At 33.0% G+C, this 23,998-nt stretch overlaps 1 protein-coding gene across 2 annotated transcripts in view; it reads left to right on the forward strand.

The window, feature by feature from the left end:
- The window catches only part of ZFPM2 (zinc finger protein, FOG family member 2), a 543,440-nt gene that overhangs the window by 89,497 nt on the left and 429,945 nt on the right, over positions 1–23,998 (forward strand). Inside the window, exon 2 of one of the 2 annotated variants that reach the window (XM_023496449.2) lies at positions 15,414–15,572. The exons of the other annotated variant lie outside the window; for it this stretch is intronic. Within the exon in view, the coding sequence (XP_023352217.1) occupies positions 15,414–15,572 (159 nt within the window). The remainder of the gene's footprint in view (positions 1–15,413; positions 15,573–23,998) is intronic. 2 annotated transcript variants of the gene reach the window in all.

The following is a 23,998-nucleotide window of genomic DNA, read 5'->3' on the forward strand; positions in this document are numbered from 1 at the left end:
GATTTTCCAGCACATGGTGAATATTTAAGCAACAAGTTAGAAGGGTGGAATTTACTTGCAGAGAATAAGTAGGTAATGATTGTTAGAGGAATGACATTACAATTTAATAGTCTGGCATTCCATGAGAATGCAAAAGAAAATATTTTAAAGTATCTCTAAACTCATGTCTTTGTCATTCACTTAGATTATTGGGGTATTTGAATCTTGTGTTGCTTTAGCTCTATTTTGGGGGGTTCCTTATGAAGTTACTAAAGGGATTTAGAAAATTCTGAGTAACTTCCTGGGGTCTTTGGTGTTCATTTTATTTCTTGAGCTACCATCTGGTCCTTAAGATGTGCTATATTCACACCATTTCCCCCCCCCCCCAAGGAATACCTAGGTAATGTTTATATTTGAGGGAAAGAATCTCATGCTTTAACAATGGAAACCATAGGGGCAGCAAGGTGGCACAGTGTTTAGAGCACCAGCCCTGAAGTCAGGAGGACCTAAGTTTAAAACTGGTCTCAGACACTCAATACTTCCTAGCTGTGTGATTCTGGGCAAGTCATTTAACCCCAATTGCCTCAGCAAAAACAAACAAAATAAAATGGAAACCAGTATCTGAAGCCTCCCCAATCTTTATACCTGTTGCAGCATCAGGAAATTCTAAGGAATAAGTAGGAGATGGAATTCTCCCATATTATTTTTCCTTTGTGTTTTATGTTGAGGCTACAAAATCTTCCAGTCATTCAGAGAATTTTGTGGCATGCAAAATGACAGGGATTAAAATTATGGGTAATGCATAATGCAATATTTTTTAAAATGGAAGACAAGCATTTTTGTCCCTTGAGACCATGGAGGAATGAAGCAAAGGAAAGGAAATAGTGAATCATGAGCTCAATTTCATGACTCCATTTATAAAGAGCAAATTCTCATTCTTTCATAAAGACCTACTGAACTCAAGGACTTTCCCACATTGGGGAAAATGTTCTCTCATCCTCTAGCCCATCACTTTGCATGAGTGACCAAAACTGTGTCTCTTTTCTTCTCCAGAATACTTAGAGCACAGAACATAGAAAGTTGGTCTGAATATATAGCAAGGGAAGCAAAATAAAGTAGGGAAGTAGGGGTAATATAGTCAATAGCATGGCATCAGTATCACAGTCTAAGGCTGAATTTGAACTTACATCTTCCTGACTCCCTATGATCTCTTCATTGTTTCACCTATCTACCTTATTAATAATTTATTACAAACTTACTGTAAGGATTAAAAGTATTTTCTTACATGCTTACTTTGCGGGGGGGGAAGCAGTTAGGAAATGCAGTGTATAAAGTGCTGGACTGGGAACCAGTAAGACTTATTTTCATGAGTTCAAACCCAGCCACAGATATTTACTAATTGTGTGACACTGGTCAAGTCAATTAACTCTTTTTTTGCCTTAGTTTCCACTCCAGTGAATGAGCTGGAGAAATAAATGGCAAATAGTTTCAGTATCTTTGCTAAGAAAACCCCAAATTCGGTCAGACAACTGAATCAGCAACAACAAAAAAATGTTCAGGGAAGGTGCTAAGTACTTGGGAGACAAAGAGAATGGGGGATGGTCCTGTTACTCAATTAGTTCATATCATAATTGGCAATATAAGATTGTAACCATGATATTCATACAACAGGGAAATGGAAGTATAAATAGAAGGTAATAGCATAGGGTAAAGGGAGGTGGAAAAAAAATGTTAAGGACCTTTTGAAGAAAGTGACATTTGAGTTGAGACTTGAAAGAAACCAGCTAATTGAAATTAGCTTCACTGATGCTTGATCATTGAGAAATATCCTGCTCTTTTTAGTCATTATAACAGTACAGACCTGAAAGAATTGTCAGTACTCTTATGCTACTCTCAGAATGAGAAGTCTATTCTAGAAGGTGTGAGTTGCCTTAAGTATCATATCAGAGACAAATGTATACAATTTACAGATGATTTCTTTAAAAATTATCCAAAGGATATTGCAAGGAAACAAAAGGTTAGGGACAAGGCAAGACTGTTAAGAAATATTGAAAAGTTTCTCAATGGTCTTTTTGAACAATTAAAATAAAATAGAAACAATTTCATCTTCCATTAAATAAGAACTATTCATATTTTAACATAATGATTTATTGCATGTCTCTTCTCCCTTATGGCCTTCCTTTTCGGGTCTCACTTTGTGATTTAATTTAATAAATATTATTAGTCACTTCCACCATCTTCATCCTCAGCTTCACCCTCACTCTCACAACCCACAAAAGTTTTAAGGAACTCTCCATAACATGCATCTGTCTCTTATGTGATATCAAGGTTAACATATCCTCTGTAGATAAAAAGACAGTGGTGGTGGAGTTACAACATGTGTAAAGAGAAATAAAAATGAAACAATAAAGTTAGGAGAGAAAGAGCACCAACCATTGGAGATGATCCAAAAGTCCTTAAAGAAAAATGCATCTGCGCTGATGTTTAAAGGCAAAGAGGATTTTTAGAGCAGAAAGTGAGATAAAGAAAAAGAAGAAGCCACGGAAAATGGTTTGTGTATAGATGCATATAATATAGAGTGTTGAATTTGGAAATAACCAGTTGATTAATTTGGATTAAATCCAGCATGTATGAAGACGAGTAATATGAGATAGCTTGCAGCCAGATATAGAAAAGCTTTAAATGTCAGGTGGAAGAATTTGTTTTTTATTCTAATACTTTTTGTGTGTTGTCTAATTCACTAATTACTTATTTAGGGTCAGTTTCCTGTTAGATTGTTAGGGAAGGGCTTTGCATTAAAATGTACTCTGCAAACAACAGGCATCTACTAAATACTTGTTTCTGCATTCTATGGGTACAGTATATGCATTTTAATCGTATTTCTTAGAAAACATAAATTAATTTTCATTCATTAGAGAAGAAGCCGTCAGGAAGTTTCCTTCTCAAGTATAACTGCAAAGATATTTATAGTCAATTTTAGACTGGATGCATATTTTGTGGAGGTAGGGTGAAGGGTTTATGGATACAAAGGCTTGGTAGCTGTGTGTCATAAGAGGAGAATTCATTTATTTGAGTTCTGCACCTTTTGGCTGACCCTATAACTTTTGACTGTAAAGGTGTTTGCTTTTATTCTGTGTGGGCTTTGTCCACAAAGGTATAGGATATTTTCTTTTTAAGGGAACCCTTAGATTCTTCCTCTAGGTTGTGACTGCTGGAACAGTGGGGATAAACTTTACTTTGTTATCACTGGCACCCTACCTGTCCATGGAATTCTCAGGAGGGCAAGTGTGCTTCTTAAAAAATATAGCCATATCGAGTACTTCTGTGTCTTTCGACAGGCTTTTAATGTGCTAGTATAAAGTAAAAGTCTTTCTGAAGATATGTTTTATAGGAAACTGCTTTCTGGGGCCTCTTGAGATGTCCTCAAGTACTGAGTTGAGAGACCTTTATGGCAATTTAATGACAACATATAACACTTGTTATAAAATGCCTCTTTGATATGTATCCCAAGGCATCTTGCAATTAAGAGGTTTGGGGATGAGCAGGTGCTTTTTTGTTTGTTTTTCATTCCACTCTCCCAGTTCCTCCTCATCTTGTCATGATTTTGCAACTGTCAATGTGTGGAGTTCCTTGTTAGTTTTTCAGAGGTAGAGAACTGCATTAATGCCAGATGGGAAATTCAGAAAATTGGACAAAAACCTGTGAAATTAGGTAAATTCTTAAAAAATCTTCATTCCACCAAAGAAGCAGGATAAACAACAATGGCTTGTTTTGTGTGGGCTTAACCCCTCCCCATCTTGTGTAAATGAAAATGTATGCAGGACTGTACAGGTTCACAGAGAATATTCATCATTGTTTACTGTGTCAAACCCAAAGAAAGGGCCAAGTGGGCATTATGCCAGGAGCAGAAGGGCCACACCTATTTATGAAAAGTGGAACAGATTGCTGTAGCGGCCCTCACCTTGACTATGTGATTTAAGATGCTAGTGCTGCAAAGACATGTAGTTTTTGAGAGCAGCTTATCTGAGCTAAAGATGACAGTGTCCCAGCTAGTGATGAACTTCCCAGTTGCTGTGCTGAACTACACAGCCCTCTCAAGTCTGAGTTTATAAAAGGTGGTGGAATGTGTGAAGGAGAACATCAGATACCTTTGCTCTTAAGGCCCTTGTTCTTCTGGATGCACAAATTGCATTTGTGGTTCTGATTGGAAAAAGTAAATTTTCTTCTCCTTTAATTTTCTACACTGATACCAAGGAATCATGCTGACTCTGAGATCTTTAGCAATGAGCGCATTACTTTATTCCCCCCTTCAAAGACTTGAAATGTCAAAATTTCAGAATCCACGGTGGCATACTGGTAAGTCAAAAACCACTTTAGAACACAAAAAATCAATACTAATTATTTGTCATAAATCTGTTTGATAAGTGTTGTATCAGTATGCTTGTGTGTAGATATATATATTATATATATATATATATACACGTATATATTATATACACAAACACATGTATATATTATATATACATATTCTATACATATATTCATATGTACACAAAGTACACAGAATGATAATATTTTACAGTGGATAGAGATTTAACTTTGGAGCCAATAAAAACTAGATTTAAATTCTGCCTCTGACCGACAGACATATATTTGCTGTGTAACCTTATACAAACCCTTTCACTTCTCAATGTTTTAGGCATGTTGTTAAACTATATAGTTCAGAAAGAAAATGACAGCTGCATTTCATTGGTGAGGAAAGTTTCCTTATCTGAAAGTATCTTATGCCAATGAAATCACAAATTCAGTTCCTATTTCCTATGTAAAATAAAAACAAAATTATTTTGCATGAAAAATAAGGATGGTAGTACAGAAGTGCAACTGCTCTAATAGATCTGAAGTTTGAGCTGTCCCTTGAATGGATCTGACATTTTGGGATGCAGAAGTGGAAAGAACATTCTGAACATTAAGGGATAGCCTGAATGAGGGTTCACAAGTAGGCAATGGGCTATTTAGTAAGGAGAATAGCAGATATTCTGTCAGTACAATGAAGTTGAAGTATAATTTTTATTCATTTTTAATATGTCAAGAATTGTCACATTAATGAGGATCATGCTGATAATAGCATGGTGACACCGAAGAATGTTGGTTTACATGCTATATAGTAGCAATGATTATATGTTTGTAGTTGAGCTTTCTTTCTGTGTTCATGGTATTTCTGTGTGTATTGAGAGGCAATGCACTGCTATTAAAGGTAGTTGCCATTGAATAAGTAGAAATAGTACCCTTAATGATTTCTATCAAGTGTACATTCACATCCCACTAAAGCAGAAGAACTGTGATACCCTGTAATGGTAGAAGGGGTAATAGAGGCAGGAACTAATAAGCAAAACAAGCCATACCAGAAGACCTGTTGAAAAGCTAAAGATTGAAAGTGATGGAATAGACAATGAAATAAAAGTGATTATCTGAACTTTTAGGGGAACTTTCTGATAAGTGAAGAAGTCAGATTTAGGGTATCTTAATTTAAAAAACTTAGGTGAAACTTTTCTTCTTTTCCTTTTTTTTCTTTTCTTTATCTTCTTTTTGCTTTTTTTGGAAAGTAATTCTTGCAAACATTTGTACTCATTCACCTATGATCTTAAATCTTAGCATTGTATTGTAGCTTATTATTTCACATAAGGTTAAGAAATGAATTCTGATTTTACTTATTTATTTTTAAGTTGTGCTTTTGTTTATCACTCTTACTTCATGATTGGATGGGAAATCATTTAGGCAGAGTGCTTCATGAGAGTTTTTTGTTTAGTGTTCATTGTTTAGCTGCATTTTAAAATAATGCCCACAATATAAATCCATTGTCTTTCATTCTTATTTTAGTGTAAAGTTCAAAGTAGTTTTATGTTTTTTTCCTGCCACCTCATTGACTTTCCATTTGTTTTTGAGTATCTTTGAAAAAAACATACTTTTCCTAATTTTTTTCTTTATGACATTTTTTAAAACTTTCAAAAGGTAAATGCTATTCCTTTGAGACTTTTTGAAAAATGCTACAAAAATAAGATTTTTTGTGGATAGTTTCTTTACTCAGAAGATTTTGGATACGAGCTTTTGCCTAGAAAAATCTGAATCTTTAATTGTTAACTTTACCAAACTAAAATTGATTATAACTTGGAAATTATATTGTTAAGATAAGCATTAAATGAAATGGGAATAATTTTTAAAAAGCGAGTTTTAAATAATGAGACATGCACAATTCTGCCGACTTTTTAGAAGGCAAGTATAATTGGTATTTGTTAATGATTTGATCATCTGGTAGACATGAAAGGATCTTTTTCCATTTCTTTATTTAAAAAATTCAAACAAAATTGATCAGCACGATCCCACTAGGCACAGGATATATAGACAATGCTCTAAATGTGGGGTATGGTTATTTGCTGTCTATATAATTCTGTATAATGAGAAATGTAATAATTTTCTTGTTTTTTTGACTAATAATTTAAATTTATTGCATACTTCATGATGAACACAAGACTTTTCTAAAAACAGCTTTAAAAAAATGGGTAGTGACATTATTCACATCATTTCTCCCACTTCATAGATGAAAAATGAAGATTTAGAGAAATAAAGTGATTTTTACATGGATACCAAAGTGGTAAATAAATGGCCAAGATTAGATTTGAACCCATGCTGTCTAACTGCTAGTCCTATGTCCTTTCTACTATACAACAAGGTCTCTCCTAAGTTTCTAAGCGGAAAGAACATTGGAGTTGACAACTAAAAATTTTAATACGTTGAAGTAGAAGCAAATTACAAACTGAGCTTATGCTGTCATCTGCCAAAGTAGCAAAGGACATAATAGCAAAGAATATTAATCTACTTTTACAAAATCAAAGAGTTCATTTTTTTAAACTGTAAAGAAACAATTTGAATAAAATTTGACCCCTTTCATAATAGCATGTGGGTCAACTTGAACCCACCATTAAAATTCTCTAATATCTTCCTTGCATTAGCATTTCAAAACTCAATTTAAATATTCACAGAGCTCTTTTTAATAAACTTAACAAAATTCAGGTAATTTCCTTCAACTTTCTTGATTGAAGGACAGCAGTAGGTGCAGATATAAAAAAGATGTACAGCTACGAGCAAAGCCCAAAATCAATTATATATAAGAAATAACGTAACACATGGAAAGAAATTAATCAAAAGGAAAAATTTCTACTATATGATTCTCTGGTCTGCTACCTGCAGGCAAGGAACATAAATGAAAAAATCAACATTCTTCTTGCAGATAAGGGAAAAATTAATAAAAATGTTTCCTTCCTACCAGATCCCCTGATGCAACTTATGTTAAAAGTGAGTGGCTGCAGGAAGAACTTGCTCTTTTAAAATAGCTTTTTTTATACACTGTAGAAATATGGCTTTATTCTTGCTGTTAAGCTCAATTACATTAGTTGGCACAGATTTACACTGTCCAGAGAACACCCTTCTTCCCTGTCCCTTCTCATTAAACCACTCTGCAGGATGAACATTAAACAAATATACTAGAAATGAAGAGTAGAACATTTTAAGATGTGCCTATCGGGTAATGATGATCTCTAAGAAAGCATCTGAAGGAAGCTGTTAAAAAATCTTAAGAAAATGACAACCAAGAGCAACCAATAAAACAAAAGAAAACCAACAAAAATAAAGGAAAAAATTAAGAAGAAAAGTTGAGGCTATATGGCTGTAATTAATTATAAGGTAAAGAGTAGTTATGCATAATTCAGCCTCTTAATTATTTTATTTCTCCTAACTCCCAAAAAGGATGGGGTTGGGTAGAAGGATACATGTACAAAGAGTATTAACTCAGAAGTTCCTCTTTTCAGTAGGGCTTTACATTTGGTTCTTTTACATCAATTATTCCACTATTAGTCTGGTGTAATTCAAGCCTGGATGTAAGATTTTAAGCAGCAATGGATACCAGTTTAAATAACAAACTCCTCCTTCACTTTCCTTAGAAGTAGAAACTGTTATATCAGATTGCTCCTGGGACTTACCACAGTGCCTACATGCAATAGGTGCTTAATAAGTATTTGTTTACTTCACTTGCTATTTGAAGGAAGGAAAAGCATCTTAGATTGTTGTTTCAAGTTCCAAATTAGGACCGTCTTCTTAGGAATGAAAGATCTTATTTTATTAATTTTTATTTTGCCAAAGGAGTCTGAAAATTTTTATATGTTTGCATTTATATACCCTGAATGTGTTTTGCATATACCTATATATGTGTATATTGTGTCTTTGATTAGAATGGAAAGTTCTTGATTACAGTTCCTTGTTTACTGTTGTGTTCTGCTTTGCAAGGCCCCTTGTTTCTAGGGCCCCATGCTTAGGCGCCAAAATGTAGTGTGCTTTCTAGAGCCCCCCCCATGCAGGGTTGCCAAAATATACTGTCTGGACTAGCTCTCTGGAGGATCTTGGGACCAGCCCAAGTCCTTGGTCTTAGTGGAGGAGTGAAGAAGGCAGGAGACCCTCAAGGCTGGTCAAAAATGGAGTCCATTTATTTCAAGTCCTCTCAGCCCCTATATTGTTTTTGTTTTATTTATTTCTTTTCAGTCTGACTCTTTATGACCCCATGTGGAATTTTCTTGGCAAAGCCATTGGAGTGCGTTGGCCATTTCTCTAGCTTATTTTATAGATAGATAAACAAGCAAACAGGGTTAACTGACTTGCCCAAAGTTATACTGCTAGTAGGTGTCTGAAACTGAATTTGAACTCAGGAAGATCCATTTTCCTGACTTCAGGCCCAGCACTCTATTCACTGCATCACCTAGCTGTCTGCCTGCCAAGTAATCAGTATTTAGTAAATGCTCACTCATTCAATCTTGTGTGTGAAGAATCATATTCATGTCACTAACCATAGGATGTAGAGCTAAATGGGATTGTAAAGATCATGAAATTTAACCCCCTCATTTTATAGATGAAGTGGAGATTGAAACTTAAATTTACTTCCTGAAGTGGAAGAATTTGTTTTGAATGTAGATTTATTGATTCGAAATCCAATGCCCTTTCTAGGAACTGTACAGATGTATACCATGCCAATTGTGAACCACCATTGTGATATTTTTACATATCAATTAAGAGTGTAAATATATTGTAGAGTTAGGAAGACACCTGGGTTCAGATCTCACCTCCAATATAGACCAGCTTTATGATCTTGGATATTCACCTAATTTCAATATGAGAGATGAAAAACACATATCCCATTGCCTGTGTTGCCCATAGCACTTTCTGGTACATCTCTCTTCATACTTGATGAGACTTATTACTTTATAAAATGATGGTTTTCCCATAGCATTTTGAACTTATTGTAGCTAATGTAACTTCTTTTAGATGAGTTCCTCTTCTGCATTGATCCCATTCATACTTAGAAAGCTCTTTTGCATATATATAACTTTTAAGTTTGGAATATAAAATCATTTAAATAGTAAAATATAGCCATATGCTCAACATAATTTGAAAGACATATCTTTGTTTTCATTTATTTTGCATAATATTTAATGTGCTATATTTAAAAATAATTATAAATAATGCAAATTATAATTTCATTTAACTTATTATCAACTGCTCATCCATCATTTTTTTTCCATTTTTTTGTGCCTTTATGCCTCTTTATTTTTATTTTAGTTTTTCTCTACTGCATTACTTGCACTATACTGCATTTTTTCCCTGAAGATTTTCTGTCTTCTACCTGGCCCCACATGGCACAATTATAGTTTTCCTGCCTACACACAATAACACTTATTCTGTTTTCATTTTTTATAAATTTGTTGAAACTTGGGCTGGAGAATTCTTCCTTAATTCACCTATTCTAGGTCACTTTTAAAATATCTCTTCCCCAAACAACATATACACATAAGAAGTATAAGAGGAAACAACCTTTAGATGTCGATTTTGGTATTTCTCTTTGTATGAGCCTTTACTTTATGGAAATGGAGTAGTATGTCATTTCTATATAAAAGACTATGCCAAATGCCTGGGTAAGTCAGGCTTACCATCATAAGATTTCTCTGTCAATGTCAGGAATCAAATTCCTTATCATCAGAAGTGCCTACAGATTGTGTAAGACTTTCCATGCCCCACAATATTTATACTCTGGATTGGGCAACATTTCTTGTTGTACTGTAGGGGGTCTCCCAGGATCCTGTACCATATATCATGGTCTAAAACTCAAAGAGAACTTCCATATTTATTTCATGATGGAGCTAGAATCTGCTGTATTCTAAAGAACATTTTTATTTTCTCTAGATTTTCTGTATTATAGAACTATAGAAATTAATGTATATCACACACCTCTTTGTCTCTTTGTGTCTCTTTCTGTCTCTGACTCTCTCCATGTACTTGTATAAACATAAATATATATAATGTGCCACATACATACTTATTATTTGCATATACTTGCATAGATTTGACAATTGCTTGCATTTTATATTTGGTAGCCACTTATTTTTAGCAAAATTGTTGAGACTATTAATTCTGGCAAGGGTGTGTAAATATCTATGAATCTGGAGCAGTAGAATAACAACAATTCAGATTTCCTCATACTCGTCTGCCAAGTGGCCTCAATCAGAACTAATTTTCTCCATGAGGGCACATGGAGCTCAGTTGTGATCCTCCTCTGAGTGGATATTATTATTTGTATCAAATTATGTGTGGTGATTTTCTGAAATGGACTTCTGTGCCCACTAGCCCATAGACAGTAGTTTCCTTACTTCATTCCCTCCTTCATTGACGCTGTTAATTGTACGTGTGCTTCAAGTGGTTCTTACACCCTTCCGAAGTTAGTTTATGTCTCTGGGCAATCTGATTTTCTTGTTAAGAGAATCTTCATTGTGAAGCAACAAAATGAGATCTGATATTAAATTGTAAATATCTTGCATTTTAAGAGAAATGTTTTCCTAGAGCCTAGTGTGATAGCATTAATAAAGAAATGGTTAGTAAATTCACATTTTAGGAGTAAATTATTTAAAAGCAGACAATGGCTTTAGGAACTAGTCCAAATTCACCCACAAATTCAGAAAAGAATATTTTTTGTTTCTTTTTAAAATTCAAGGAAGAGGACTCTTATCTTTCTTTTATTTAGATTACTACTAAGTGCTTGTTTTCTAAAGGAAACAGAGAAAATCAGAATAGAAAATGAACAAACAGAAGCTGTTTACAATTTTGGTTTTGTTTTGTTTTTTTACTCTGCTTAAAAGGTTTGGTAACAAAAATAGTACAGTAAATAAAGTATTGCTATATGTTAAAAATTAACTAAAATACAGTTACAGAAATATATTTTATAAATGTTTTTCATCTCTATGATACAGTAGCTGTTTAAAAGTTTTTTGTAATTGAATGGAACTGAATTTTAGCTACTCAAGTGTTGTGATTGCCCCCAAATACAAATAATATTACCTGACATTTACACTGAAGTTTCTTTCTTTCTTTTTTTTTTATTATAGCTTTTTATTTACAAGTTATATGCATGGGTAATTTTACAGCATTGACAATTGCCAAACCTTCTGTTCCAATTTTTCCCCTCCTTCCTCCCATCTCCTCCCCCAGATGGCAGGTTGACCAATACATGTTAAATGTTAAAGTATAAATTAAATACAATATAAGTATACATGTCCTAACAGTTATTTTGCTGTACAAAAAGAATCGGATTTTGAAGTAGTGTACTTACTATTAGCCTGTGAAGGAAATCAAAACTGCAGGCAGACAAAAATATAGGGATTGGGAACTCTGGGAGATAACTATGAACCATTATACTGAAGTTTCTTAAAGCAATCAGTAGATTTGAGTCTCAAACAACAAAAAATTAGAATCATAGATCTAGAGATACAAGAAATACCTCAAAATCTGTCTAGTGTATCTCTCATATTATAGATGATGAAATTCATGCCTAAAGAATTTTAATTAATGGCTTGTCCAAAATTGTAGATTTTATAGGTGGGGTTTGAATATCCCAACACAGAAGCAGTACTTGGGCCTCTGTTTTTCTGGAATGACACACTATTGCTAAATATGTATAATAATATGGATTTTTTTTTATTTTTTCACTGTACTTTTATCAAACTAATTAATTTGCAGAGGGTTTCAATTTTGTTGTGGGCTGAAGCCCACTGCACATTAGAAGCAATCTGGAAAAACATTGAAGAAAAAAAAAAGATTCTTATTAATGCTGCCAAGAGTCAGAAACTTTTGGCTTTCCACAAAACTTCTTTTCCCAAGAAGTTCAGTCTGTTCTCTGAGATCTTTTTAGGAAAAGAAAATAGGGTTGGCAAAATTATGCACTTTTGCCTTTAGTTACCAAATGCACCACATTTAGAAATCTGGAAAAATTGAGCAATTGTAGGTATCAGAAAATAGATGGATTTTCTTTCCTTTATATCCTGACAAGGGTGAGCAAGCCTGCATTGGAATTTTTGTTTGTTGGTTGTCACATATTTTGACTAGTTAATTCAACCCACTTAAGTCAGATATGTGCTACAACTGGTAATGGTTCATTGGTAATCAAAACTATGTGAAGCCTTTTAAAAAGTTAATTTGATTTGATTTGAGTTAGAAAAGAAAGAGCTGTGCATGCAATGTCTGCCACCATTGATGATCAGATTTTGCTTTTTTCTTCCTAGAAATACTATAGGCATAAATCATGTGTGGAGTTCTCACTGGTAAAATGTTGTATCAAGATTACATGTTTTTGAAACAAGTATCAATATTTAAATATAAGCATAATACTTTAAGTATTGATTTTATACAAACATTTAGGAACACTATTCTTTAATTAACTGTTCACAATCACAGATTGTGATTCTTAATTTTACTATGTTAGTGTTAAATGGACTTTAAAAAATATTATTGCTTGTCAATGACACTGATGTAGTTGGTCTCCAATTCTTAGGTTAATTTCTTCTTGCTGGTCATCTGATAAGGGAAAACAATGAATGGGCATGAAAATAATTTTCAGGGTATTTTTTTTAAAAGCAATAAAATACAGTGTGTTAAAGAACACTTTCTTTGAATCTGATGAATTGATTTTAATCTTCTTTTCTAATTCCTATTGCAATCTTATGCACATCATTAGACTTTTTTTTCTTATCCACAAGATAAAGTAATTGAAACCAAGATTTCTAAGGTCCTTTGCGCTTCATGTTTTTATTGTTGTTGTTTTGCTGTTTAGCTGTGAGCTCTTTTACATATCACCCCATATGCATTTCATTGTTTTTCTGCATGCAAGATTTGTGGAAGTCCACTTTTTCAATATATCTTGAATGGAAACCCAGCGAAAATGAAGATGTCATTTTTCTGTCATTTATACTATTCAGAAGTTACCTATTTAGATATTATTTTTAGAACAACAAAAAATAGCATGCATTACATGCTTGTTTAGTTTTTTAGTTTTTCTTATTTTAATTTGCTGAGGCAATTTGGGTTAAGTGACTTGCCCAGGGTCACACAGCTAGAATGCATTAAGTGTCTGAGGCTAGATTTGAACTCAGGTCCTGCCTGACTTCAGGGCTGGTGCTCTATTCATTACACCAACTAGCTGCCCCTAGTTTTTGTTTTTTTAACCAACTTTGGTACATAGTTTTTGGGCAGGGGAGAATGATGAATGAAATTTTATCCTATTTTATCACCAGGCAAAATTTTTAATTAAAAGTATAAAGTTTAAATTCACATGATCAAATATAAATTATCTCATCATTGCAATTTTTTTTAAATCAGGATCTTTCCTGCAGTAGCCACATTTTATTGTTAAGAGAATTTTAACACTTCTATAAGAGAGGGAAAAAGTGAGAGATCGTAAATAGAAAAACATTATAAAAGGAAATGTGTGCTTTTAAACTTTATGCATGATTAAATTGGAAAAAAAATATGTTGTACCTCTGACTTGGATTAAATTCCAGGTCTACTTTTCTGTCTTTTCTGAGGCCTTATAAAGGTAGGGAATTATTTCTACTAATGAGCTGTTTGTTTATTTTGAAATTAACTAAGGGAAAACGGTTAATATGGGCTGAATCCTTTGCAATTGACTTTATACTTTCTGAATGAATCTAGTTATAGTCATAATACTGATGATGAAAATAGCTAAACCTTCCATTTGTATGGTGAGTTGTGATTTACAAAATATTTTCCTATGGATCATGATTTGATTCTCTGAATATCATAATGAGATTGGGAAGACACAGATTATATATGATCACAAGTTTTATTGTATCAGCTTGTGCACATATTCACAGTCTGTAAAATGTTTCTTTCTGTTTTGTGAAGAAAGGTATTTTAAAAAAGCAAAACAAAATATCTCTTTATATTTAAAGCACATAGTACTGTGTATAGTAGATACTAAGTGCTTAATAAATGCTTGTAGACTTGAATATCTGACTGAATTCATAATACTTCAGGTTTGTTCCAAGGAGAGACATTCCATCCTTTCTTTCATTAGGGAGCCTCCCTATGAGACTGCTAGAAAGAGAAATAATTAGTACACATTATTATAATTGTGTTCTGTGGATAAAATGCATGGTGCATTGCTTCTGTGGCAGGAAATTCAGAAATCTTCTTAGAAGGCTGAGCCTGACTCCCCAGATTCTTTAGAAGCAGTCAGAAATTCACAATAAATCTCATGATATTTCCATATAGTCCACTTCAAGGCCATCTTAACAACTATAGCCCTCCCTCTCCATTCAATGAAATAGGGCCATTAATGTCATGCACCTCACTGTTATTCAGTGTATAGGAGTTGTATTTTTATTCCTGAAAAACTATCGCATAAATACAAATTACATTTTTTCATTAGAAAACTACTTTTCATTTCAGAAAAAAATTCAATTAATTATGAATGGGGTTATGCTTTCATCAGGGAGAGAAATATGTAATTTTTCTTAGAGCCTCAAATATGTATAATGAAATCTTTTCTCAGCATCCACTCTTAAGATGGATTTTTTAAAGTATAGACTTTATTAAAATCTCAGTTCAATTAAAATGCATTCAATTACTTTAAATCTTTATTAAAATCTCAGGTAAAATTGTACAACTGTGTAAAAGAGACTTGTACGCTTTACCAGACAGTTAATTTTAACAAATGAACATAAATTGCACACAGGTTTTGCTCTTCAGGAGATAACTAAAAATTAAGACTTGGATGTGGGAGGGGAACTTGATGAAGATGGCTGTCTATATGGTAACCTCAGACCTTGTAACTTCAACCTATTTCTTTTCATAGGTAAACATGGCTTTCTTTCTTTTCTTTTTTTTTTTTTTTTAAATAAGCATTTGGTATCTCCTTGTGTGGTTCTCATACATGGAACCATTCTGTGGAAGGATGCTTTCTTCACAGTACCTTTGCTTATAAGTATTTGTATTTCACTATTTTCTGTTAGATATTGTTGGTACAGTGTCCCTGATTCTTTTTCAAGGGCCCCTTGAAGATGCTGTCGATGATGAAGAGGAAGAATGTCTCTCTGAGGGAAATGACATCATCCTTAAAGGAGACTTTCCATTGGAGGAAAGCTTTTCCACAGAATTTGGGCCTGAAAATCTGAGCTGTGAAGAAGTGGAATACTTTTGTAATAAAGGTAATCAATACAGAGTAATGGTCGGGTGAAGTACAGTTTTTGAGAGCCCATTTGCTCAGACATATTTTATAGTTTTGGGAAGTAAAAGTGAAGCATGAATAAGGTCAATTGTGTCTGCAAAAAAAAAAAAAGTTTCACAAATAAATACTGTGATTGGAAGAAGTGTCTGAAGGTTTTCTAAGATTAATATAGACTTTGTTTTGGGGGTGGAAAGAATGAAGAACATGGTAGTAGTTTAAACATTACATTTTTCTAGGAAGCACTTTGAAATTGATCGCCAGATGTAAGGTGACAAAATAACTACAGTAAATCCATGATTTCTCTTCTACCTGAACTCATTTTGGGAAAATTGATGTTTCAGGGAATGGCATTAAATGGCAACACTTGATTTTATTTTGTAGATAATCAGTGGTCAGAGCAAAGCAATATCTTGCATAATTCTAGATGTTCCTTTGATTATCTAAAATATTAGCCCTGGAGGTACATTAGGTCTATGCTTGTTCCTAACCACCCACCTGTCTATCAATATCAGTGCCTGTTTGCTTTTTTCAAATGGTGCTTTAATTTTTTATAGAATTTCTGCCCAATTTAACCCTCTTGTGTAACTTAGATTAGCTGGTGTTTTTCCACAGCTGTTTCCTAGGCATTGTTGAGAGAGAGAAAGAGAGAGAGGGACAGAGAGAGAGAGAATATGTGTGTGTGTGTGTGTACACATGTATAATGGGAAAGACAGAAATAGAAAATGTATATGTATGTTACTATTTTATGAATTTCTTGAGCAGAGAAATTATTTTGAGTTATTCATGAATTTCATTAGCAAATTTGATATTGATTTAGTTTCTGAGAGAGCGATAGTCCATCAAGAGGAAGAGAAAAGCAGATATTTCCCTGATACTCTGTCACTGATTTAACAAGAAGTACTTAAGTATCTTTTTTTATACATATTACTGTCTTGAGTGTATGTAGATATACACATATGTTATGTATTTCATATATGTTATAAATAAATATATATACATACATATTATATATACATATAATCAGCAGTCCTAGAAATATAAATAGAAGAAGCCTAAACCATACCTACTCACATGAATGTTGTTGGAGGAGAATCACAGCTTACATTTCTAAATGGATTGTAGGAAACTGTTTGTCTAACACCTAGCCCCAGAAAAATCATGGTGGTTTGGGGACTTTACCATGTATTCCTTGATTGTACCTTGGAGAGTATTTCTCAGTAGCATGTAATAGAATGGGAATTTTGGCCCAAGTATCAAAGTAAGAGAGGAAAGGCAAAGCGTTAGAAAAGCATTTCTCATTTTTTTTTAACATTGAATTTATTTCAAGCATAAACACTACCATGTTGTAAATTTTATGCTATAACATCTTTTACACTAAAGATATGAAAATATTTTTAAAATAAGAAAAATTTAAAAGTGAAGTTTTTGTCCCTTTAATTTATGTATTAGAACTGCATATAGTTTGCTGTCATTGAAAACTGAGAAAAGACATTAGATTAAGCACCAAAGGAGCATTATGTTCATTGATTCACTCAATAAATTTGACTTAAATGATTATTAATTTGTATGAAGGCATTTTAGAGTGGGGCAATTAATTCATGAAACTTTCCAAAAGTACTCTACAAAGAACATTTGATCTCACTTGTGACTACTTAAAAGATTGTTCATTATGACAATAATAGTTTTGTAACAAAAGTCCTATTTTTATAGTTCCATAATTTGGGAATAACAGCGAATTCAAAAGTAGAAAGATGAAACTTGGAATATATTCTCATTTATTCTTGATCAAAAAATTCAAAGGAAGTATAAAGGGGCATTATTGCTTAGAAAATCTTTACTCTTTAGATAGATTTCCCCATATATAGGAAATCCATCATCCTTGGTTTGTTAAACTGGGTGAATTTTAAGATCTTTAATAAAAATACTTTTAAAATATCAGGTAGTCCAAATTCTCAATTCAGTTTGGTTTTAATTAAGTTACACAAATAATTAGTTTAAAAAGAATTAAAATTATTCTATTGTAATTTCATTGTAAAGCAATATTTTAGGTAATTTATGGATTGAAAGGTGAGACAAACATTTTTACTGTATTTTTTTCTTGGATTACATCCTTAGAAAATTACATAATTTAAAATTCAAAGAAATTTTGAGTCTTCTCTGGGCTAACACATACTTAATTAAAAATTGTCTTCTACAATATACCATCCAAACCATGAATGAAGGACAAATTCATGACCTTCTAAGGCAACCTATTATATTTTAGTTAGTTATTTGGATTTTTAAGAAATTTCCCTTATATCCAATCCCAAAATAACTTCTGCCCATTGCTTTTAGATTAATCTTTTTCCAAATCCAATCTCTTTTCTTCAAGACAGATAGTTATCATATATTACCTTGGTCATGTCTTTTTTAGGAAAAATATTCTGTACCTTAAAGTCTTCATATTGCATGATCCCCAAACCATTATTTTTTTCTACATATTAACTACATGTAGATATTCTTCACCTTACCAGTAAATTAGATAGTGAAGTGAATAGAGTTGCTTTTAGAGTCAGGAAGATCTAATTCTGAGTCATTCAACTTACTGGCTGGGGGAATCTAGGCAAGTACTTTGATATCTCTCAGTTTTTAGGATCTTCATCAAGGAAATGGTGATAATAATAGTATCTACCTAATTGGGTTATTTTTGGATAAAACAAAATAAAAATTTATATGTATACATCCATATATGTATAGCATTTTAAAAGTCCTAAAGTGCTCCATCAGCATGAATTATTACAACTGTTATTACTAAAAATGGTCTTCATTAAATGTTTCTCCCCCAGATTAGCATATTAATATATTAGTAATATGAGTTGAATATATTAGGTCTATGCCCTCCACCTTACTCCCTATACTGGGACACCTTGATACAACCTAGAATATCACTGATTTTTATTGGCCACTATATTGAATAATATTCACCAAGATTACCATGTCATTTTGAATCTTGACTATCATCTAGGGTATTAGCCATCTCTTCCATCTCTTTTGTCATCTGAAATATTAGCATGCATGCCAGTCATTATGAAACATGGTTTACATTAAAAGAGAATTGAGAATTAGAAAATAAGTCTTTAAAATGAACAAGATTTTATTATCAGGCCAATCAAAGATTTTAAAAACTATTCTCTTTATCAAGAAAATGGAGCTAATGATTCTTGTGCTGCCAAATTCACAAGGTTATGCAGATCGAAGGTACACTCTATTTCTCTGGCTCTATCTGTCTCTGGCTCTTTGTGTCTCTTTCCATGTACAAATATATGCATGTATGTGAATATATTTATACATATACATTCACATATACAGATATGTGTATAAATATATGTAAAATGTATTTGTGCATATAAATCTGTGTTAATAGTGGATAAATAGATAGAGAAGTAGATAGATAGATGGGAGGTAGAGCCAAGATGGTAAAGTCAGATAGAAAAATAGACAGAGCAATAGATAGATCCTTTTATCCTGACAATTCTTTGGATAAAATTAGCTCTTTTATCCAGATATCAAAGTTTTTAAAATCATGGAATGATGTGATTTAGATTTTACTACAGACACACACATACACACACACACACATACATGTATACAGGCCAGGTAGCTTCTAAATAACTAAATAACATCTTATAGAAAAAACATTTTTCTTGTGACCTCAAAAACTATGTGAACATCTTTAGTCTATTCTGCTTATTAAAATGAAACAGAATTTCATGATCAAATGTCATTTATAAGTGGAAAGCAAGTTGCAATCAAATTGAACTTGGGCTCAAAGTGCTTTTTTTTTCCTCCCTTAATAATTTTGGCTGAAAATAATGGAAACAACATTAGGTAATCTATAAAACTGTATGCAGAAGCTTACCCCTTTAATCCATACTGTAGTAACACAGAAATCCCTCTTAGAACCCAGAAATATCTGAATTATCTCAGACAATTGTAAGGGTAATTAAGTACTTCTTTGAAAGAAATAGACAATAAAAAAAATCCTACAGGGGTAAATCACATGATTTAAAAAAAAACAAATAAAGCACTTATAAAACACTTACTATTTTCTTTGCACTAATACAAGCACAAAGACTACAAACAGAAATAAATATAGTCCTTGTTTTCCATGAATTTACATTCTAATAGGGAAAGACAGTACTTAAATAAAGGATAAAAAGTGAGGGTGGTGGTCTGGGAGTGAGGTATTCATGTGAAGGACCATAGTAGAATTATAACTTATTGATGCAATATAGAAAAGTAGGTGTTATAAAGTTGTGGAAGGAGGCAGAAAAGTAGAAGATGAGATTTTTTTACTATTAACTGAAAGGTCATGGTTTTTGGAAATAATAATCCAAACTACATTTAGGATAATTGACTTTGAGATCAACAGTATTTATCCATAAATGTGACTTAGGTGTCATTGTAGGTTTTTTTTTTCCTGAAGACATGATCTTCAAGTGTTATAGCTAAAAAGGCAAATAAAGCATTACACATTCTCAGGAAGGATATTGATATACCAGCAAATAATACCATACTATACTTATATGAAGCACTCCCATCTGCATTACAGAATACAGTTTTTTTTTGTTGTTGTTGTTTTTGTATCTTACAATAAAAGCAATTAAGATGACATGTTTGTCTTGGGAAGAAGAAAAATGATACAAAAATTGCAGGGAGAAAGGAGCTCTTTAGTTTGGAAAAATGGAAAGGATGATGGGTGATATGCTGGATATCATAACATCCTAAAGGACACAGAAAAGCTTAAGTGGAGACTATTTTTACCCTCAAATCCCAGGAGACTTGTATAGATTATACTTTTTTGAACCTTCAAAAAGAAAAATTAAGACAAATAAAAAGGAAATGCAGTAAAAATCCTCTTCTGTGTGTAGACTATCTCACAAGCTTCTTGAAATGTTTCTAAAGCAAAGGTTCTTAAATCTCTTATAGCATGTAGTTTTGTGAAGCCCATAGATGAACCCTTCTAAGAACATAAAGTCTTAAAATCCATGGAATAAAATATAAATATTTACAAAAGAAGCCAATTGTTTTGAAATAGTTATAATTTTGTTTTATCTTTTATTTTAAGTTCATGGATCAGAAGATAAGAAACTTTTCTGTAAAAACAAAAATTATATCTCCATACTCCCCCTTAAATACCTGTTGGTAGCAAAGAAGCATTTCCTGCAAAAGTAGCCATGTAATCCATTAAAATCCAATTATTATACTTGGTATTCTGTAGTTGGTTATCCTGACATAGGGGAGGAAAAGAGTACTCTAATTTGTTGTTGCCTCTAAAAGATCAACTTTTTGTTTTAAAGATATGAAAAATGTAGGCTAATCAATTAGGAACAAGGACAAAAAAAAGTTAAAGTAGAGAGAAGAGGAAAGAGAGAGAATGATCAATAATGGTGGTGCCAATGGCAGTTGCAAATAGTGACAAATTCCAAAAATGCTCTTTCAGTGGGCAAAAGGGAAAAATAAAGATTTAGAAGATAGGACAATTCGATAATTTGATGGGAAAATAGAAACCTCTATCTAAATGTTGTAGCTCATGTAAGCAGTAGACAGTTCTTGTATTGGAATAGTAGTGGTATGAAGATACACATTTATAGGCACTTAATAATAATTTAGACCTTGAAGAAATAGTCTTCCCTGGTATTATATGTGAATAATGATACACAAAGATCTACCTGTACCTTGATAGCCCACCAGATGCATCAGTATGTTATAAAGGGGGCTATCATGGAGTTCATTCTAGACAGACTCTATGATCTACATCTACATCTAATGTATCTTAAGCATATCCAGTTCAAAATAATGTTTCCTAGCCTACTGAGAAAACATATAATAATAGTTAATATTTTTGTTTAGTATAGTCAGACATACATTTAAAAAACAACCCCTTTTTTCTCCCCCCCAAAAAGTAAACCTTTGATATTTTATAAAGCCTTTATTTAAAGGGTTAATAAGAAACAATCTGGAAAGCTTGGCAACTTTGACTCATTTGAATAACTGAGGCTTTATACAGTGAATAAATAGTGCCTAAAATATATTGATTTTGAATAATATTCTTGGTCACGATCAACTACAGTGTATTTATTTTGATTTTTCTCTGACAAAAATAGTTTAAAGGGGAAGACACTCAAAATTTTATTTGTCCTACTATGGGATTAATCCTTTTAGCAAAACATCTTATAATTCACATGCTTTTTCCTGTATGTTTTGATTTGAAAGTATTTGATACACCAATCAACACCCTGTATTAGTCCCCAAACTAAATAATTTAAAAAGAGCTAAAGCTTATTATGGGACTTAGCTGATATGGAGATGATGAGTGTTGTCCTATCTTCTTCCATTCTTTCTAGATACCAATCCAATGAATTTGTCCTTTTATCCAAGAGCTTGAGGGGACTCCATCTGTAACTCAATGCAGTTTCTGGATTAGCAATTTGGGAATCTCATTTCTCTTACATCTTCAATTCTCAATGACCAAGTGGGGGATTTCCAGGTTGTTCCCATCCTCTGTTGACTAGAGAAGCAGAATCAAAACAGAATGTCTTTTTCCTTATTGTATTTATATATTTTGCTAGTGTAACATTCTTACCCAGAACCAGAGAACATAGTTTTGTAGTTATGTTCTGGATATAGAAAGTAGTTGCAGAGAAATAGCAGAGGAGAGAGACATTTCCTTTTTTTCTCCCTATGGCTTGTGTAAAGCTATCATAACAAACATCCATAAGACCTCTTAAACCCTTAGTGATCAAGGAAACCTTGTGTATTCCTTTCCCATCATTCTCTCTGGACTATGGTTAGGAACTACTCACTGCTTGCTTTTCACCTTGATCTGTTGTCAACATGCTTGCTATTTTATTTTTCCATCATACATCAAAAAGTAAGTTTAGGCATGTTTCAGAAACCCCTTTCAATCAATGGCATTTCTTTTCTCCTCAGTGGTGCTTTTAATGACATGTTTTTACCTCCTCTGATGCTTTGGCAACTAGAAGCAGGATCAGCAGAAGGCAGCAGCTAGCTATGCCATAATCACTTTGAGCTCAATAAGGAGATCTTTACAAGCAACTTTGTTCTTCCTTTTTTTTTTCCCCTTAACGGGATTAAGAAGCTCAGCTCTTTAAATTCTTGCATATAACATTGACATTTCCAGTGTGTGTTTGGACCAGGGAGTTCAAAGAGAGAGAATAAGAAAGAAAAGCCAATATGACTTTGTTTTTTACCTTGCTGGAGGAGCTGTTTGTGCAAATCGCCTATAAGCTTATTGACCTGAATCTTTGACTCCCTTGTTTTCTCTGGATTTGGCTGGAGTGTAGACACTGATAGAGCACAGATAGAGCTGATTGAACAGCCCCCAGCTTTGCTTGGCACCAGACCCCCCACCCCCACCCAGACTTGACATTATCTTTCCTTGGCAATACTTCTATTTTCCTGGAACCAGTACTCCCTTAATTTTTTAAAATTTATTTTTAATTCATTACATTTTCCTCATGTAAGCTTTCCAACAGAATAAAGAGGAAAATAATTCTTTTTAGTAAAAAAGATGTGAGTGAGGCCACCATGGTGACATTCTGTGTTTTCATCCTGTGAAACTAAAAAAAAAAAAATTTCATGAAGTCGAGAGACATAAATTGCATTTTTTTTGCAGCTATTTCACATTCCTGTTTATTTCATGCCTGCTGATGGACTTCTCTTATTGCACTGAATTTGGAAAAGAAAGAAAGGGACTTGAAAATACTAGGTATCATGCATTTTCTTTAGCTCCCCTTCTGGTTCAGTTAAATGATTTCTACCTTTCTCTGAGTCTTAAAATTCTAGTAGTAAACAAACTAATGTTATTTTTGAATGTTTATATGTACTATGTGTTTGGAATGTGTTAATAGCTAGCTATTCTTCAGCTTATTTTACAGCTAAACAATCTGAGGGAATGAGGGTTAAGGGAGTTGCTCAGGGTCACATGACTAGTGTCTAAGGCCAGATTTTGAATTTAGGAAGATGAGTCTTCCTGGCTCTAGGTCCAGTGCTCTATCCACTGTGCCACCAATAAATACTCACATGAACAATACCTTTAGGTTTATAGTTTATTTCAATTTGTCCTGTTGTCAGTGGGATGATTCAAATATATTATAAGTGTGGTGGACTGAGAGTCATCTCTAGGTAGACTTCAAATTCTAAATGAATTAATATTATTTTCTAATAGCTTCAGAGATATTTTATCCAGTCCCTGTCATTATTTTACATCAGAAGTTTTAAACTTTTTTTTTTATCATAAACCCTTTTGACAATCTGGAGAAGCCTTATGAAGTGTTATCAGAATAATACATTTAAATGCATATAATTAAATATTTAAATTTTTAAAGGAAACATATTGAAATA

This window comes from Sarcophilus harrisii, chromosome 1, assembly GCF_902635505.1.
Source record: "Sarcophilus harrisii chromosome 1, mSarHar1.11, whole genome shotgun sequence".
Classification (NCBI taxonomy): Eukaryota; Metazoa; Chordata; class Mammalia; order Dasyuromorphia; family Dasyuridae; genus Sarcophilus; species Sarcophilus harrisii.